Genomic DNA, 20417 nt, shown 5'->3' with positions numbered 1-20417 from the left:
AAATAATAATAAATATATTTAATTATTATACTCTCTCATTTAAATTATTTTTTCTGTAAATTTGATAGAAATATTAGAAAGTTATAAAAATAAATATCATAAATTTAGATACATTCCTTAATAAAAATCATGATTTAGACTTTAATTTTATATACAATCTTGTAAAGAAAAAAAAACATAAAATTCTCAATCAAAGAACAATATGCGGGCAGGGTAGGTCTCCATGGGGGCAGGATTGCCGGGCCGAGCCAGGTCGGGGATTTTTTAGGGGACCGTCCTTGGTCACATCCCCGACATTTTCGGAGATTCCCCGTCCCATTTGGGCCGGATCTCCATGGGGCCGGGGCAAACACCAATCCCTGCTTCCAACATGGCAAAGTCTAATGGGCCATGAGGGGTGGACTGGCCTGAAAATATGTTAATTTTTATTAATTTTCTATAACTGGCCGGCGTTTGAAATGATTGTGTTTGGGAGTTCACTGGATTTCTTCTGCTTGTATTTTTTTCTGCCATCGTTTTCTTTTTTATTTTAATAAATTATGACTTTGCCACCTAAAAGTTTGAGATTTATTCTTCATATTTAAATATATTTCAGTAGCAATGTTAGAGAAGAAACCAGTTATTTTCATAAATTAATTATGTCATGTAGTAAATATTTTATTTATTTATTTTATGTCTCTATTCAATCACACAATATTCATCCGTTGAGTTTGTGTTAGGAATTAAAAATAGATTTGAAATATGCAAAAAGACTTAGAATAAGACAGAGATTATTAATGGAAGATTATGTTTGGCATTACCAATGGCTGAGGGAATGGCATGTGACCAACTCTTCAAATTGAATTGGATTAGACACCAGGTCAGACACCAATCAAGTCAACAAATTTATTTATTTTGTTTTTAATTTCTAATGAAGTACTTAAAGATGCTAACCCTGTTAACATAATTATAAAATCATTTATCATACTCATCCATAATTGTAATTAAATTTCATCTCTCCCTCTCTCTATGTATTTTTGTAATTAGTTGGACAATCAGAACTACATAATTGACATCTTAATTATTATAAAAAAAAAATTCAAATATTTTTTTAATGAAAAATAATAAACATTGCCTTATTTAAATAAATATAGAATTAAATTACCTACAAGTTGCAAAGTTTATGTGAATGAACAAGCAAAACCATCAACTACGAGCCTTCCACAACTTCTAAATAGATCTAAAATCTAATATTAGTCAACAATTGCAACTTGCTACAAATAAATCATCTTATCTTATGAATTCGTATTTATGTTTAATTAGTAAATCATTTCATAATCAAATTTCTTCTTTAAAAGTAATTAATTAATATTTTGTTGAAAAATGTCAATTATAATTAGCATGATTCAATGTATTAAGAATATCAAAATAATAGTAATAAATGAATCAAATAAAATCCATTATTCTTTTCATGTGCAATTACCAAAACTTATTATCTCAGTCAATTACAACTTATTCCGCTATTGCAAGACATGATGTCTTCTAATTCTTTAGTTGATTGATATAAGAGTTAATTTTAATTTATTAAATAAATATTATTTTTATTTTGAAAGTCAAATTTATATCTTGATATATCTTCAGATTTTTCCCTATTAAAGGGCCTACTCTAGTTAAGCTCTACATGTTAAGGTCCCGGTTCTTTTTAGAGTAAAGGACTTTTTTACACTCAAAAAATAGTTTAATGACACTTTTCCATCCATAAATTTTAAAATACTAATTTAGTACCCAAATTTATATTCAATTTTTGATTTCGACATCATTGAAACCCCATACTACTAACATCTTTTCCTCGATCATCACTCATTAAAACCTCTCAAAACACCTTTCCCGACTCGCCAATCGTGGGCAATAAAGCCATTGGTTGTGCAGCCACCCCTTCCAAGTCAATTCTGACAAATCTCAACCATTAAAATCCAAACTTCTATCACCAAAAGATCACCGGCCTTCCATTTTCAAAAACCCTTATAGTTTGGACACGGTTTACTTTTGTTCTCTGTCGGCATCTAAATTTGGATGGAAATGGTATTTTAAAAGTTTGTGGTAGAAAAGTGTCATAGACCGTTATTTGGGTGGGAAAAAGTCGTTCACTCTTCTTTTTATAATGTATTTCCTATCAATTAAATAACAAATCATTTTATTTCAATAACAAATTTGTATTGAAAGTTAATTATATAGGGGAGTAGATTCATTTTAAATTCTGGGTTTGATTACAATGTTAGAAACACTAATACATTTTTTTTTTTTATAAATCTCGTTGAATATATACAATTTATATTGTTATCATTAAATTATATTAATCAACATTTAAATAATTTCTACAAGTTTATTTGTTATTTTTACAAGTGATATAAAACACATATTGCATATAAACCCAATTGAATTAAACTGAATTATTGATGATTTGAACTCGCAAAGCCATTGTTAGACCATCTCCATTGAATTAAAAGAAGCACACCAGGATTGGAATATTTCTAGTTTTCTTTTGCGAGAGTTGTGGGAGTAACATGCAATTGAGTTGGCAGATATATATATATCCACTACTTCACTCTGATAATTCCCACTTTTCTTATAACAAAATCATATATATGCTCGCAAAATTTACTTTTCGAATCCAAATCTGGAATATCGTACAAATACGTGCTTACCCACAAATTTTACCAATAACACCTGATTGGTATCGTTATTGCTTTAAGGAAATATCATTGTTGTGAAAAAGACTTGGATTCAATTAACCAATAATTCCACTGCATGTGATCTTCCCAACCCTTAAAGGATAGGATTTCATTCAAATCCTCAATCTAATGTTTCACATATTATTTTACACATCAAATGTCACCTCACTCTCCCTCCTCAATCCAAATATATAAATATATAATCATTTATATAACTGGCCAGAGTGTAACTGCTAGACCTTGTTCTTTATCCCACAAGCATATTTCAATAATTATTTTTAATTCCAGTTCAAACAATATTCATTAATCCCTCCACTCTCTCTATAAATACAAACCGAACAATAGCCAACACAACATGTGAAGCAACAGCAACTCAATACTCAGAAACCATGGAAAGTCAAAGTTTCAGTTCCATTATTTGTCATCTCTTCTTCTTTCTCTTCTCTTAACTTCAGCTTCTGCTCAACTTCGTGAAGACTTTTACAAGACCTCGTGCCCCAATGTTGAATCCCTTGTTCGCTCTGCCGTTCAAAAGAAGTTCCAGCACCTTCGTCACTGCCTCGGCAACTCTCCGACTCTATTTCCACGATTGCTTCGTTCGGGTTAGTGCGTTTGTTTTTTCGCTTTCATTTGTTACAGTCAATCAACACTGAAACTGAAATTTTCTCGTTTAGGTTTCCTTGCAGTAATAAATTGTTAATTGCATCAGTAAAGTGATTCAAAATTTAAGGAATGTGGATTTTTGTGAAAAAAAAAAAAAAAATAGTCTATTTTATTAATTTGTTTGTGGTAGGGATGTGATGCTTCAGTTATGCTGGCAATAGTAGTCCTGAGAAGGATCATCCTGATGACATTTCGCTCGCCGGAGATGGATTTGACACTGTGATCAAAGCTAAGGCAGCTATCGATAGTGTTCCTCAGTGCAGAACACAAGTTCTCTTGTGCTGATATTCTACTCTTGCTACTAGAGATGTCGTTTCCTTGGTATGAATTATTTTTTTCTTTTTTGTACTAGTTACTGCGAAATGATCATCATATGTCAAGAAATTTTTACGTCCCCATGCATTGTTTAACTAAGGGAGATTATCATTTAAATGACACTTTTTAAAAGAAATAAAAGAAAAAGGACACCGAGTTTCATTTTTTTCCATTAGACAGACATTTTTTATCTAGTAAAAATTATTTAAAAAAATTAGAACATTCGTTTATTGATAAAAAAAAATATTTATTTATTGATAGAAAATTATATATTGAATGATACAATGTTCGTTTATTAATTAATATAAATATTTATGTCTTTTATTTTTTAGTTTTAAAATAAAAGTTTTTAATTAATTATCATAAAAGTGTTTTAAATAATGTTTATGTGAAAAGAGAGCATATATTATATAATTTTGCTCCATAAATATATGAATAGCGTAATATACCTATTTACAAGATACTTGTTCATTGATCTGAAAAGAAAATATTGCGGGACAATTTACCCTAAAATCATACAATAAAGAAGATTCTTATTATCGGAAGTTGTAAAAAAGAAAAAAGAAAAATAATAATCTATATCTTGTGTTAACCTTTTGTTTTCTTTTTATGAAACGCATGCATTCATTTCTGTTACTGAAGAATCTACCTTAATGTTTGTCCTTGTGTTATAAAAAACTATATACTTTGAACTGCTACAATATATTAATGAGCATTATGAGATTAATATAAGGAAACTATTATATGGTTTGCTGAATATATATGCAGACTGGGGGACCATTTTATAAAGTAGAATTGGGAAGACGTGATGGGAGAATATCGACAAAAGCAAGTGTTCAACGCAGACTTCCTCACCCTGAGTTTAATTTAGATCAACTTAACTCCATGTTTGCCTCACATGGTCTCACCCAAGCTGATATGATCGCATTGTCAGGTATTTACTTCTAACTAATTAACTATTCATTTTTTCATAGGATTTATCGAAAATTCTCTAATCAGGATGTCGATTTCAATTATATCACGATCATGCTTAAATTTACCCGTAATTAATTAGTCATAATTTCATATTACCATTACTAATGAAAATGTCTTTTTTATATAGGCGCACATACTCTTGGATTTTCTCATTGCAGCAAATTCTTCAACAGACTTTACAACTTCAGCACCAAGAACAAGACTGATCCCACCATAAACCCTAACTATGCATCGCAACTAAAAGGAATGTGCCCCAAAAATGTTGATCCAAGAATCGCAATCAACATGGACCCATCGACGCCTCAGCAGTTCGACAACGCCTACTTCAAGAACCTTAAACAAGGAATGGGGTTGTTCACCTCCGATCAAATTTTGTTCACTGATCCAAGATCAAGAGCGACGGTCGAGCTCTTTGCATCAAATAATGCAGCTTTTCAAAAAGCTTTCATTACTGCTATTAAGAAGCTCGGTCAAGTCGATGTTAAGACTGGAAATCAAGGAGAAATTCGGAGAGATTGTTCTCTTGTGAACTAGAGATTTGGTTAATCTAGTATTAGCTAGATCAATTCTTTAGTTTGTATTATTCTAAAGCGTTTTTGTTTATTTCTTGGTCTTGTGAATTTGTTTTTTGTTTTGATTTTCGTTGGTACGTGATCAAAGGAGCGATATTTTGTTAGTAAAATAATTGATGAATAATATTATGCTTACATTTTGATTAGTTGATGCCAAAGTCTCGTATTAATCTTGGTCGATTATATAGTACAAGTACATCTTCATCACCTAGAAACGTCTTTTTAGGATAAAATTGTGTGAGTTTCAGGGTTGACAATACTTATGAAAATCTACCTACAATGTGTTTGGATCCGACATACATTAACATCTATAATCTTTTAGACTGAACTAAATGATTTTAAGTAATTATCTTGTATTAACTATGCAATTAACTGATCACTCTCAAGAGAGAATCTCATCGAAACCTTACACAGTATCAAAGTTCATAAAAATCAGGACATAATAAAAGAATAATGTATATAATTATCGGCTTATAGCCTTATAGGATGTAGGATCAGGTTGTTTATAGAAATGTTGCATAAGGCAGAAACATTTGTTGGTGTAATTGTTGGATTAGGCAGTAGAAAGAGACATAAAGCATATGTGAAGCCGTGGAGTAGTAGGGCAGGCATGAAGGGACTTTGGACAAAGTTAGGGTCGATCCCCGAAAGACACGTAAAATCTCATCTCATCTCTTATATTATCGTATCCAGAGCTTCGATCTCAATTAGTCTCCCCAAGTGAAATTAATTTTCATATATTTATATCACCATTATCGTTTTACTTGCTACACACACTACAACCCACCTGGGCATGGATTAGGACAACATTTATGATTAATATATTTTTTTAGAGCTAACGGCATTAAATCTCCTTTTAAGTATGATATAAAAACAAAAATCCAGCTCAATTTGTTTATCAGAACACGCTAATCTATTTATTAAAATATACCATATTTGGACCTATGAATTTGTGCTTATAACGGGCCTCCGCAACACCTTAATGGGTTTGTTTAGCATTTGCTTTCATTCAATGGGCTGTGATGGCCCATTACAAAATTAGGTTCCAACATTATGATTTAATATAATATTAAATATGGGTAAATTTCCGGAATAGTGTTTCCACGTTACATAAGTAATTTACAACATTTTGTTAAGTGAACGAGTAAGATGTCAGTCAATTAGAATTATTGTTATGTTACAAATTACTAATATAAAATTTAAAATAATTAATAATTTAAATTATATTTATTATTATTACTATGATCTAAGTGTTAAATTCAAGCCCACAGGATAATTAATGCACATCTACAAGACAAGAAAATAAAAAGAATTAAAAAGACACAGCTTCATTCAGAACTGTTGAAGAAATCCTTACATGGGGTGCAATGATCCACAAGGGGAACACAAGAGGCAATAACCTTTCACTCTGTGTCCCCATAAAAGGACCTCTGACTATTGAATTGATTAATTACGGTGCAGGCTTCTACCACCAATCATAATTCCTAAACCCATTGTTGCCAGAGTTGTCAAACCTGGACGCCGCAAATCTATGATGATGAACCGACTTATTTTTAAATGACCGAGAACTGGAAATATGACCACCCGCAGTGACAGCAGAAATTTTATGACCCTTACTAGTAGGTGTGGCAGGAGACTTCCAACGACTCCTTTTGGTCTCACTATAGGAGGAACGTTCTCCCGGATCCTCTGTTATCCAACCGCCTCTGTGTTTAGATTTTTGTGGCGTTGTAATGCCTATATCTTCATTTTGGGTCTTTCTCTTTTTATGACCCTTACCATGATCATTAGGGGCAGATTTGTATCCTGAGTAGTCTTTATTTTCTCTATGAGGTCTAAGTGTTGGAGTTGATGAATCAAAATTCTTCCTACGAATCTGCACAGGATCAAAGATATAACTACTACATTTTGAAACGGAAAACTGGACAATGGAAATTGAAAAATAAAATAAAACAAATTTGAAAAGGAATGACAAAATACAGAATGACTCTGGGAACATCTAGCTTACCTTTGCGGAACTCACACATTCACGTGCAAAATGTCCTTCTCCACCACACTTGAAGCATGAACTAGGTGACGCAGTATCTGTGGTTTCACCTCGTAACCTGTTGCATGCCTACATAAAAGAATTTTCATATAAAATATGCCGACTACTTAAGAATGAACAACCAAAATTCAGAACTCATTTTTACATGACAAAGAGAACCAATGTTTTCAATGCTAAAATGACAGGAGGTCAGCACCCCATGATAGAGATGCATCAATTGAATGGAAGACGAAGGATATCTGCAAATGTTATGTGATTGACAGAGAAAAATAAAAATTTTCATAGTCAAGAATATTCAACAAAAAGCTGATGAAAGAAGTGACATTACTGTAACACAAGGTTAAAGCACACCCCCTCTTTCCAACAGACCAAAATGACAATGAAAAGACTTACCAATCCAGTGTGACCAGAGTGACCGCATTTGAAACAAGAAACTTCTCTTGAACGATTATCAGTGATGTTAACACAGCACAGATGGCCATAACTCTTGCAAATGTAACATTGTATTTCCTAGTGAAAGAAATAAAACACAATGGGAAAATAGTTAAAGAACAACATATTCAGAACATATGGTAAGAAACTATAAAACTGACGGAAAAGGGTAAGAAGGAATAAAAAATGAACTTCCGAAGGGAATACAGACCTTGAGGTCATCAAGTGAATAATTGTTCCTGCATGAAAACATGTCATGCCCATAATCTCCACATTTCAAACATACTTTAGCATTCTGAGAGCCACTCTTGTACTTCTCTGGACAATCTTTTGCACGGTGACCAACTTTTTTGCAAATAAAGCAATCTTGCGCCTACAAAGAAACCAAATATGATTGAATTACCAGATGACTAATGACCTGAATCACAAACCAATCTTGTGCACACAAAAAAGTTTAAAAAGAGAAGGTGAGAATAAAAATATGCATACATAATAGAAATAGAAAAAAAGAAGTTATTCCTCTGTTCAGAGTTTCAAAAAAAATATATAATAAATAAACAAAGAGAATTTGATTGAGACCCCGACCCATTAAATAGTATGTGAAAACTGCACTGCAACTTCACTGGGTTAGTTTTCTTTTTCTTTTCTTTTCTTTTTTCTCTCTGTTTTTTATCTTTACCTCCTAAACCAAGTGTCAGCAAAATTACATTCCAAGACCCCTAATTAGCTTTGGAGTTGATGGTCCAAAGTGAGCCCCTAACCAGTCTTATTCATTTCAGTTTTATGACAACTTCAAAGAAAGCCAAGCAGTAAAAATGTTCTTTATGTCAGAGACGTCTACTTTCAAACAATCAACAATTCCACATAACATGATAATATAAGTGGCACACAAAAATAACCTCTACAAAGGAGATAAAATCATTATGATTATAGTAGATCATTCCATTATTAATAGATGGGAAATGGTAGAGGTTTCAGTTTCACAATTTACAAAGTTAGTAGATATCCTTGACATAAAGAACCTAGCGATCAACACCAAATACATATGCCAAAATGTTTCAAATATGCTCAATAAGTAAAGAGTATAAAAACATATGAACATGCAAAAGTAACACAGATACTAATAGACCAGTTTTGTAAATCAAGTTTTAAGTACAAACAGCATTACATTAGGAGAAAACTATATTTTATGAAATCAAAGAGCATATAGTAAAAAGCAACCTAAGTACAGAAGCACAAACCTCTCCTGTAAACCAAAAAAAGAAAAAAGGTTCATTGCATGCATAAATCCCTGCCATAGATATCAGTATTCATAGCACTGCTTAATACATCCTATTTGCTCATTAACATAGTTGTTTTTATCTAATCTTAATCTAACACAATTTACACTTAGTGCTTCATATTACCTGAGCTCAATAATTTCTTTATCCTTAATAACAATAAGAAAAATTAATATGCATAAATGCTCACCTGAACATTACAATAAAAACATATTTGCTTGTTATTTTGAAGTAATTTATCTTAACAGCAAGAAAGATATAAAGAAAAAGTCTTTTGACTAGGGAAACATATCTTGGAAAGCAAGACTCATCAACTTTAACAAACAAAACACATACAAAACAGCTCAAACAATGGGATATACAGCTTCGAATAACAGTATTTTCTTACAAACCTTGGAGCATTGCTTGACACCATGGTCCAAACTCCCACAAATAAAGCACGGTTTCTTACGCTTAGCAGATGAACAGTTCACAGCCATATGCCCCTCTTCACCACAATTATAGCAAGTTTGCCAACCGCTATCTGGAGGATCGAAATACCTTGGCCCCCGCTGATAGAATAAATATCAGAAAGATACTAGGCTAAGGCTCCATATGGAAATTGCATATTTTTCAAAATGCCAGTTCTAAGCAAATGTTTTGACTCACAAGAAGCTTTCGCAGGACAATATTATCTGATATATCTGAAGCTTTAACTGCCTCTTCACCATTCTCAACTGTCTTGACATGAACTTCCTTCACAATGACCTAAAGCAATCCTTTATTACAAATTTGCCTAAACTATGCAGAATAAATAAAGCAAAAAAGTTAAAGTTAAAGAAAACGATAATAAACAATAAAAATAAACTCACAGATTGGTCTCCAATTTCCATCATTTCAATCTTCTTCTTCTTTTTCCTAACCCTAGTTCTCTTATTATCACTCTTCACGTCTTCAATGACAGTCTTGTCATTGGTTCTACTTGGACCTGCAGTGACAACCCCAGGTTCCAGCACAGACGAAGAAGAGAGATCCACCTTTTTCTCATCATATAATATGACGTCATTGTCATCGTCACCATCATTTTGAACTAACTTGGCCGCACGCATCAATAGATGTTTCTCCACAATCTTAAGGCTGAGGTCCTCGTTTGCCTCTTCATCATCACTGCTCACTGCTGTGACCTCCTTCGACTTTTTTTCCTCTTCATCAGGATCCGATTTCTCTTTTTGTTTTAGTCCCTGCGCTCAAAATTGTGAAAGAACCGTAATTTGAAGGAGAAGTGAAGAAGAATCAACTTTTATTTAATCATAACAAATCTACAATCTATGTATTTTAGGAATAGGTGCTTCCGCGGCAGCTTTTCAGTATGGTGACTGGTTCTTCAGTGGCTATGGCACTGGAGGAGAGGGCTGGTTGAGTTATAGGATCTGTAACTTAGGAATTAGGGTTTCAATTGGAATTTTTTTTTAAAGAAACTATTTGACAAGTATTTTAACAATAATAAAAACATTGCCGAAAACATAAATAATCTGTATCAGCCCTAATTATCTTTTGAAGAAAATTATTATTTATCCAAATTTATTTCAGGATGGATATAAAAGATGACAACCAATACATGTCAATTTTTTTAAGCAATGCATTTTGAAAGAAAGTTGGAGATGAAAGGCAAAGGAAAATTTACAAAAGAACAGAAGAGAAATATTAAAGAAATTATTTTGCAACTATTGAGGAGAAACATTCAGCAAAACATTATAACCTTTAAACTAAAGGAAAAGGAATTTCATTTTCATTTTATGTAAAATTCAGAGAGGTCTAATTAATTCTTTACAATTAGAAAGTCTCTCGACAATAACATTGACAATGATGATAATTTCTAATTTAAAAAAAAAAAAAAAAAAATCTATAAGGAAAGAAATCAGAGCAACTCATACCAGTAAAACATACCCTAAGATAGGAGTTCTCAAGCTGACCATTTGAAGGTGAAACTGTTGTAGCAGATATTTGTGATCTTACTTGTTCATTTCTGGAACCACGGCCTCCGTCTGAAACAGAATTTCCCCTACCACGATCATGCTTTTTCCTATTTACATCTAAACCTACCTTGGCCTCAACAGCTTCAGAATTCTTTTGTCTTCCGTCAACTACTGCCTGGTTCAGTTTTAATCAAGCATCAGTGTAATCATTTTCCAAAAACAAAACAAGGAGAGAATTTATTGTTGAAGTGCATTAAGTACTTAACATATTAATCAGTGCCATAAGAATATCACCATTAGATTGGCCTCATTATTTCATATGTAAATCAGAAAATTATATCAAAGGCTCATGAAGGAAAACATTTGAATATGAGAAAACGTGTGAACACAGCCAATAATTTAGAATAAATATTAGTACCAGACTTCTAACTGAACTGGATTTTAAACCATCAACCTACCTCCACAGTTTCAAAAACAGCCGAGTTATCATCTTCTTGAAGTTTCTGGTGCTTTTGAGTGTTTGATTGAATCAGAAATTCCCCTCCGATCTGGAATCATTTCATGAAGAAATTGAAACACAAGTAATAAACCCAAAAAGGTACACTAACAGCTACATTTTTAGGGCTAATATTTGGGAACCCGAAATCATCCACAAGGTTATAAATATAACAATTGTTACCAAGCATATAGCATCGTTTATTTTAAAAGGCATCTTCCAACATAAACATAGATGTAAATTCACACACAAGCAGACAAACCACATATGCAACATTTTAACACAAGTACGGAAACAATCTCATCAACTTAAAGTCTCCAATTTATAACTAAAACCATGCATGTGCCTCCAAAATAAATCTATTATTCATTCTAATTCTAGATTACTAGCTGATCACAAACTCTCATTATGTTACACATTATTCAGTTCTATTGACGTTGCCATTTAACAATCTTACAATTTGCTTGACACCAACTGTGTCCCTCGTGATAAGGAACATCTCAATCTCACCACTTCTTTATTTATTGAACCGTCTCATTCTTTGAAACAGGTAAATTATTGGAGATTGAATTAAGTAGCTTGCATAAGTTGAGATTAAACTCATATTTATCTCAGCTGATTTCTGAGCAATAAACAACCCATTAAAAAGACCTGAGCTAGCATCATCACTAGCACAGCCACGACCACACTCGTTAACTAAAACTCTCATTTGTAAGAGTTCAATTGACTTAATTTCTGACTGATTAGAGTAACACAAGACCTATGTTATATAAATGGTTGTAGTTAAAGCAGCCGTCAACATTTATATACTAATGAATCTCTACAAATTAACCAACAAAACCGTTATTTACCTTTGTTCAACTCCACCCCCAATTTGAAACACGCCCTAGCACTAGAATTAAATAAAAGAACAATAATAGTCCAAGAATTGAATATACATAATACACCATATACAAGATCAGCAAAACTCTAGACTGAATTGAAGCTTACATCATCATCTGAATCACTAGAAGTTGAGGCCTGGTTCATGTCCCCGGCAGCCACGGATCTCGTAGCCGTAGAAATAGAGGCCCCAGTGTTCTGTTGTTGCTGCGGTTGCTGGGCAGGGACCTTGCCGACCATGCGAGCTAGGCAATTTTCGTGAGGGAAAGCAGATCATAAAGGGTGTGTTTTTGGGTCTAAAAAGGAGTGGTTTTGCGGTTACTGGAAGAGAAAGACATGGTGAACAGAAAATTAGGGTTTTGAAATAGTTGAAAAGGGTTAATGCCACGTATACCCCTATCAGTAAGGCCAAGGCGTTGAGGACAATTAGCCTGCCGTCTATTAATTTTGATATTTAATAATATATTTTAATAACTTATAAAAATAACGTAAAATTTAACCTTTTACAAAAATTAAATGAAATACATTTTTACCAAAATTTTAAATAATTTTTACTAAATCCCATCCGATCCATATATTAGATTGAGTGATGTTATTTAAGTCCCATTAAATCTCTTTCTAGGCCTCAATAATAATTAAAATTATTTTAAAAATTGAATTTATAAGTATCTTGTATTTCATTCCAAAATTACCTTTCTCTAATATTTTTTTCTTAATTTCTTTGTTAACCCCACCATCCCTATTTTTTTTTCTACCGAGTTAAATTTCATTATTTCAAATGGCCATCTTTGTTAACTCCACCATCCCTATTTTATCTCCTCGTTATATTTCAATCGTCATTTTTGTTTTTGATAGAATCTGAGTTCACTTTTGATAAACTTTCTCCTATCCAAATTCTCATACATAGTATTTTTATTATAATCAACTTTTAACTTCCATGAGAATTATGAAAATAAAAGATGGAATTTCTTTTTTATAAGATGAATGTTAAAATAATTTTCTTTTCCATTGTTCCCCAATATATCACAAAATTAAAGAGTAGTTTAAAGTTAAACTAAATTTCTGAAATCAAACGCTAAACAAAGACAATTAATGAGAATATCCATTATTTCATCTCCTAAAAGAAAAAAAAAAAAAAAATCAACCATGACAACATATGTGTTTGTTTCATTATTTTGGGTAGGATTTTTGAAAAAGTTGAGTTAGGTGATTATTACGAGGTAAGATTTAAAAATTAACAAAAACACCCTCTAGGTTTGTTAATTTACTAAACACCCATACAATAAAATATTAAAAATTAACAAAAACACCTCCACCCACTCATTAAATGCCGACAACTGGCCACCACTGTTGGAATCTGGCAAATGTGAGTGGGTGGGGTTGTTTTTGTCAATTTTTAAACTTTTTTTTTTGTTGGAGGTGTTTAATTAAATTAACAAACCTAAGGGGTTTAAAAATAGTTGTATTGAATTGAATTTTCAGAATAGAGAAACAAATATGTATTTTGGGTAGGATTTCAAAAATTATACCCAAAATAACAAAACAAACACACCTAATTTCCAAACAAAGAATTTCAAATTGCAGTTTTAGAAAATAATAAATAAATAAAGGATTTCTCATTGAATACATTCCTTTTTATCTTGCCTCCGATCCAAACAAGTCGGGAAAAGCTAAGGAAAGCCAAGGTAATAAAATATCCTATTTCATTTTTCATTATTTAGGAGATTTCCTGTCTCTAGATAACTTGGATTAGCTTAGTGTGAGTAGGGACTCAATGAAAGGCTATCTCGCTGGGAGTGAGAAGTCTTTCTATGTCAATCAAACTGACTTAAGCAATGTAACAATAGTGTGGTTATGCAATAAATAGGGGGGCAACACAAGGGCTAGGTCAAGGATAGACCCGGAATTACAAGTATTTCCCCAACTATAGGTATTATCTCTCCCCGGTGTTTGAGCGGGAGTGCATTTACATGGAGTTGAATAAGAATCAATATGTTTTCTCCCATAGAGAGAATAGGTTGCGGCTTAATTTTCCTTTTACTTTGACTTTCTCAGCACTCAATCCGTTAGTTTTGGCAGTTCCTTCTAGACCTCATCCTCACTATGAGAACAAGCCTCACTCAAAAGTTGGGATTGATGAATGCAGTTTTTGCAAGCATAAGGATCATTGAAAGGCCCAATCTCCTAAGCTGTTTAATAGAGGACCACAACCACACCAACAGAAGCATCATTTCAGGACTTTACAATTTGGCAACTAATCGCAACCACGACCATATTGACCTTCATCGTTTAAGATTGCAGCAGTTGTACCACCATTAGTGGCAATCCAGGAATTTCACTCGATGGGGGCACAAAATAAACAAAAAAAATTAAAACCAATCATATTCATACTTTTTTTTTCATTATGATGAGCTTCAACAAAAAGTTACAAAATACAAATAAATATCTTAAAAAAAACATAGTTTTTGTAAAAATAAAACATTTTTTCTACAATTGTCCTTGACGAGTTTTCATATTCTAAAAACATTGGATAATCATCTCATCATCAATTGTATCAAATACATCTTTCTCAGTATAGGTGACCAAGCAATCATTCATCCATTGATCTCCCATTCAATTGTGTAATCGACTTTTCACAAGATTCATTGCAGAAAAAGCCCTTTCAACGGTCGCAATCGCAACTGGTAAAACCAATGCAAGTTTCACAAGTTTATACACCAACAGATACAAAATGTCTTTTTTAAACCTAACTAAATTCTTAGCCAAATCACCAATTGTAACTCAACAAATTCATCACGAGAACGCATGTCAATAACATAAGTCTCAGCTTGGTTCTCAAGTACCATCAACTTAAGTGCAGAAAAACCAGATGGATAAAACTAGGCAAAACGCATCAACTTATGCTTAGGGGTATAAACGAGCCGAGTATCACCCTAAATGAGCCTGATTCGGTTAAGCATTAGATGAGTTTGAGTCAAGTCATGAGTCAGGAAAATTCGACTCGTGACGTAACTCGTTTATAATCGAGCCGACTCGTGACTTGACTCGAAAAGCTCGATTATGACTCGATTAACGCAAGTTCAAATTGGCTCGATTACGGTTCGTTTGGCCCTTTTTCTTATATAACCTGTAGATCTTGTTTTACACAAATCAGATAAAAAAAAAAAATCTAAATTTTGTGAAGGAACAAACCTATTGCAGTTGAGAAACGCTAGTTAACGAACTCCTCACAAATTCTTCGCAAAAAACAAGCGTCATCGATGACGGACAAGGCGATGGGAAATGACGATTGGGTAGTTCTTGTGTTTGTGGGCGATTGGGTGTGATTTTGGGGAAATCGTTTATGCGATTTGGGTTAAGGGTTAATTTGTGATTTTTTAAACCTTTTGCATGTCAAATTATAAAACAAACCTAAAACTTGTATTTTTCGCCCTAAACGAGCCACTATTGACTCGCAAGCTGAATCAAGCCAAGTCGAGGTAGACTCGAACTCGACTCGGTACCTAATTCGAGTCTTACTCGAGCCGAGTCGACTTGCGAACGACTCAGCTCGGCTCGGCTGACGCCTCTACTTATGCTTGTCAAAGCAAATAATGAATTACTTGGATCTAAACTTGTCATACAAAAAAGCAACTCAGTACTAACCTTAGTGAAACAAGTGTTAAGTTCTTGAAGTTGCATATCTATCACTGTATAAAACAATTCAACTCAATAGTGATGCAAATTTGTCATCTGCTCCACTCTCTATCGTGGCTGCCCTTGAATTGCAAACATATCATCCATATTCAAAATGGCAATATCATGCTTTTAGCTAAATGAAGAAACTTCACTCAACGAAGATTCCCATCCTTCATCTCTCAACAACTGTAATCGTTGTTTGGAAACTTTGACTAGAGTCATAGCATTTACAATGTCTTGATCTTTTCTCTGCAATACTTGTGACAACCCATTATTAATTGCCAATATACCTTTCATCATATGCAAGCTAAATGCAAAATCAAAGGAATAGATTAAATCTAATAGATTACATGTTTCACCCCTTTGTTCAGGATTTAAACCATCTTCTTTAATAACCTTAAGCACATCACCCACAGAGGAGAACAAAATGATTGAGTTGATCAGTGTATAATAATACGAGCCCCAGCGTCTACCACCAACTCGTTTTAGACTTGTCTCTTGATTCAAACCTCATCTCTTGCTAACTTCACCAATTTCTAGTATTACTTCAACAAGTTTACTAACTTGGTTCTCCTAGAGCATGTCTCGATGATTGCATGAACCTCCAACAACATTTATCAAATTAGTAACCAAGCTAAAAACAAAGCAATAGAAATGTGATTTTTTGCAACGGCTACTAGTGTCAATTGAAGTTGGTGAGCAAAACAGTGAACATAATAAGCATATTCATTCTCCCTCAAAATCAAACTTTTCAAACCATTAAATTCTTCTTGCATATTACTTGGCCTGTCATAACCTTGTCCACGTAATCTTGACAAACTCAATCCATGCTTAGAAAATAATGACTCGAAAGCCATCTTAAGTGATATTGCAGTTGTGTCACTAACATGTACAATGCCAAGAAACCGCTCAAGGACATGACATTTTTTATGTACATAACGTATGGCAATAGCCATTTGTTCTTTAATTGACACATCATGAGACTTATTAATCAAAACTAAAAGGATGTCATCTCCAAGATCACTAATGATAGGCTTTGTGGTTTTATTTGTTGTAGCATTCACAATATCTTTTTGAATCACTGGTGCTATCAATTTAAGATTTCTAAGTGCATTCTTCAAAACAACACTCTTAAAATGTTCATTGTGCAAAGGTAGAAAACGAAGAAGTTTGAGAAAGTTACCTTGGTTTTTGAGTTTCATCATAACTATGAAATGCCAACCCTTGACGCAAAAGAAATATAATGCAAACACTGGATGCAGTCAAGCGAGTTTGGTATTCAATTTGAACTTGATCTGATTGCTTAGAGAGAGCCACTTCGATATGTTGCCTTTGATTCATTAAATTCACACAACTCTGTCGTGCTTGGTTGTGGCACTATTTGGCTGGCCAACATGAATTTCAAAGCGTTCTGGTTTCTTCCAATTATGAAATCCCTCACTGATGAAAGCATCACTACCAACTTGGCTCATAATGACAGGTTTAAGAAGATAACAATACAAGCAGAGTGCAGCATTTTTGGTCACACTATACTCAAGCCAATCATCATACACACCAAACCACCAAGCAAGATTAAATCAATGATATGCTTTTCCAAATTTTGTTAATGGAAATGCATGATTTTGAGGTTGACAACAACTTTTTTACAAGTAAAATCTTCGAATTACATCCCTATAATTAAGATGATAATGATTGATTTTAGGCCGTAGAGATAGATCAGACAGAAGATCTTTCAAGATGGCTCCTAGTTCTACATGAATTTCCTTTAATGGATCATTTTCTTTATCATTGGCTTTATTTTCTTGGACTGATGAGGATGATTGGTCTATTTCTGATTTTCTTTTGAGAAATTTATCTATATTGCGTGCCTAATAATAAGTTTTAAACAAATAAAACAATAAGAAATTATACAAGAATAATAACCCAAAGTGATTTACATACATAGTAATATAAAGACAATAAGACATACATAGTGATCCATAGTGATTTACATACATAGTAATGGAAAGACAATAAGAATATTGAAAATTGAAGCCTCAAGCATTCTTTTCTTCCACACCTAACACCAAAGGACAACCAAAAATCAACAAACCAACACTTAAATAGTTAAATTGAAGAAAAGATGAAGAAATTTACCAATTAAACCCCCTACATGTGTTACCTGAAACCAAATGGGAGTTACATGTTTCAAAATTTCTCTTCCATTTTTGCTTCACTTTCACTCTCACTCCTCCTTTATCACTCTACCTCTCAGCCAAACCCAATGTTCCCTCTCTTCTCTTTTTCCTTTTTCTTTGCTTCTTCTTCCTTTCTTCTTTATGGGTTTTTCTCTTCTCTTCTTCATTTTGGGCAAACAACCCAGTTTATATATAAAACAACTTCTTAGAATTATAAACTACCCTAAAATTCTCTTATTCTGACCATGACCCCACCACATTAGAATTCTATTGTAAAAATGTCCAGATTTCTCCCTTTAGTTACATGCAAACCCAACAGCTCTTATTTCTTTCATTTTCACTCCCACTAAAACTTTTAAAAACTAACAGATCTCCTTGCATAAAAATAAAAATTACAAAGAATATGCAATAAATATATTAGGATTAAAAACAGGGTTTTACAAAAACAAAATCCAAACTTTCTGTGGGGGCTAGGCCGTTCTATTCTCAAAGTTTTATAGGAGCAAAATTTAAATAAATATAAATATAAAATATGAAATCCTTAAAAAATTGAGTGGGGGCCATGGTCCCCACTCGTCATTCATTGAATCCGCTCATGTGCGTAAAACATTAATGTGCTCTAGTGCTCAAATCTTAAAAAACAAAAAAGAAGAAAAAGGATGTGGTTAAATTTGAAACATATAATAACATTTATTCCTATAATATTGTTAGTAAAAAAACAAAATTTCTTACCATTGAAGCATATGAACAACCTAAGAAGTATTTGGTTCTCTTTCTTTGCTCCTATACCCAGCTAAACTCTTGTGAAGAATAACCAAGAGCATCTCACCCCGTAAATATTCAACCAAACTATGAATATCATCAAGCAAAGAAGCATAGGAGGAGTTGACATAACAACCAGAGGTATTAACAACTATAGTGTTGCCTAAAATATACAAAATTGTCATTCTAACCCTATCATCCATATCACCATCCCTTATGGGTGCTTTATCTCTTAAAATTTTCAGCTGTATTCACCTGCCCTTAATGAAAAAATTATTAGAAGCTCCTTGAAAATATTTATTTACTAAAATTTCACCATCACTTTTCAAACCTAAAATAGGTCTGCCTTTTATAGGCAACCCTATGATGTAAAGGACATCTTCTAAACCAAAATGAAGGACTACATTATTATTTAGCCTAAAACAGGACGTCTCTTTCTCATAAGAGGTAGCCAATGCCTTGATTATGTGTGCACAATGCTTTGGCATATTTTGTAATTTTAACAAGTTATCAAATCCCCCTTTTCAATCTCTTGTTTCACCGTACTTTCAACCTCAAAATCGGGCAAGTTATGTGCATGCTCACATACTCGAAATGCCATTGTTCCTTAAACAAAAGTCAAGAAAGAATAAGGATCGATGGATTTCATAAATAGACATATATTGCACAAAATCCACCAAATCCATTACTTCCAAAATCCTAATCCAACCATCAAGTAAAAAATAAAATAAATACAAGTCGTCAAGCTCTTCATCATCACTTTTCAAGGGCGAATTCAAAGGAGTTCTTTATTCCATATATGTGGCACAAGGTTTTATCACATTGGTATTTTTCTTACCCTCTCTCCTTGTTTCAAGCAAATTTATAGATATGACAAATTGTCTACAAGAAAGAGAAAAAAATGTTGATAGTTGAAGCTTTACTTCGTTGGTTAAGCTACTCATCAAGTAAACACCAATTTTGAATGGTTTTAGACATGTTAGTTAAGTTGTTAGTCCACTAAACATTGCCATGTAGGTTAGAGACATTGAGATATAGTGTTGGAGGTAGGGTTGTTATCAAGCTAAGTTTTTGGCTAATAAGGGAGGCGAGTTCAAGTTCGAGAAGAGACAATCGAGCTTAAAATTTCTTGGCTCGACTCAAACTCGATAAAGGGGAGATGGTAAACGAGCTTGAGTTCGAGCTCATTAAACTTATATAATGTTTATAGAGAACCAACATTTCTAGGCCCACCCCAATGTTTTCGTAGTATACCTAATGTTGGGTATCCTATGAACAAATGGGCCTCATCGCTCCAATAAACCCTAAACCTCAGCAGCCCACAGCAACGTCCTCAAAACCACGTCAAAGTTTTCACAGGATACCCAACGCTGGGTGTCCCATGAATTAATGGGCCCCATCGCTCTATAGCCCCGAATGGTACCTTGTCAGTTTTGGGGCCATTTATAGAGAACCAATGTTTTCTGGCCCAC

At 33.3% G+C, this 20417-nt stretch overlaps 1 protein-coding gene and 1 pseudogene across 1 annotated transcript; one reads left to right on the top strand and one right to left on the bottom strand.

Annotated features, from left to right (window-relative positions):
* Window positions 1-802: 802 nt before the first annotated feature.
* On the top strand, window positions 803-5198 carry LOC116109580 (annotated as a pseudogene).
* A 1503-nt stretch (window positions 5199-6701) lies between these two features.
* On the bottom strand, window positions 6702-12716 carry LOC116109579 (zinc finger CCHC domain-containing protein 7-like). Its single transcript, XM_031395805.1, has 10 exons — window positions 12437-12716; window positions 11409-11498; window positions 10922-11125; window positions 9847-10215; window positions 9644-9742; window positions 9388-9546; window positions 7927-8088; window positions 7677-7793; window positions 7245-7352; window positions 6702-7112 (listed from the first exon to the last, which is right to left on the bottom strand). The coding sequence occupies exons 1-10, from the start codon at window positions 12566-12568 to the stop codon at window positions 6702-6704; spliced, it is 1851 nt and encodes a 616-aa protein (XP_031251665.1). The 5' UTR covers window positions 12569-12716.
* Window positions 12717-20417: the final 7701 nt, after the last annotated feature.

The sequence above is a fragment of the Pistacia vera genome, unplaced genomic scaffold (genome assembly GCF_008641045.1).
Source record: "Pistacia vera cultivar Batoury unplaced genomic scaffold, PisVer_v2 Contig583, whole genome shotgun sequence".
In the NCBI taxonomy this organism is placed as follows: Eukaryota; Viridiplantae; Streptophyta; class Magnoliopsida; order Sapindales; family Anacardiaceae; genus Pistacia; species Pistacia vera.
Note: the sequence above shows the minus strand (reverse complement) of the source record. Positions and strands in the feature narration are given on the sequence as shown.

Coding starts and splice junctions, on each gene's coding strand:
- LOC116109579 (XM_031395805.1), bottom strand. CDS start 12,568: ATGGTCGGCAAGGTCCCTGCCCAGCAACCGCAGCAACAACAGAACACT. Junction 9,547..9,643: donor TTGTCCTGCGAAAGCTTCTT/GTGAGTCAAAAC, acceptor TTATTCTATCAG/CGGGGGCCAAGGTATTTCGA. Junction 7,113..7,244: donor AATGTGTGAGTTCCGCAAAG/GTAAGCTAGATG, acceptor GATCCTGTGCAG/ATTCGTAGGAAGAATTTTGA.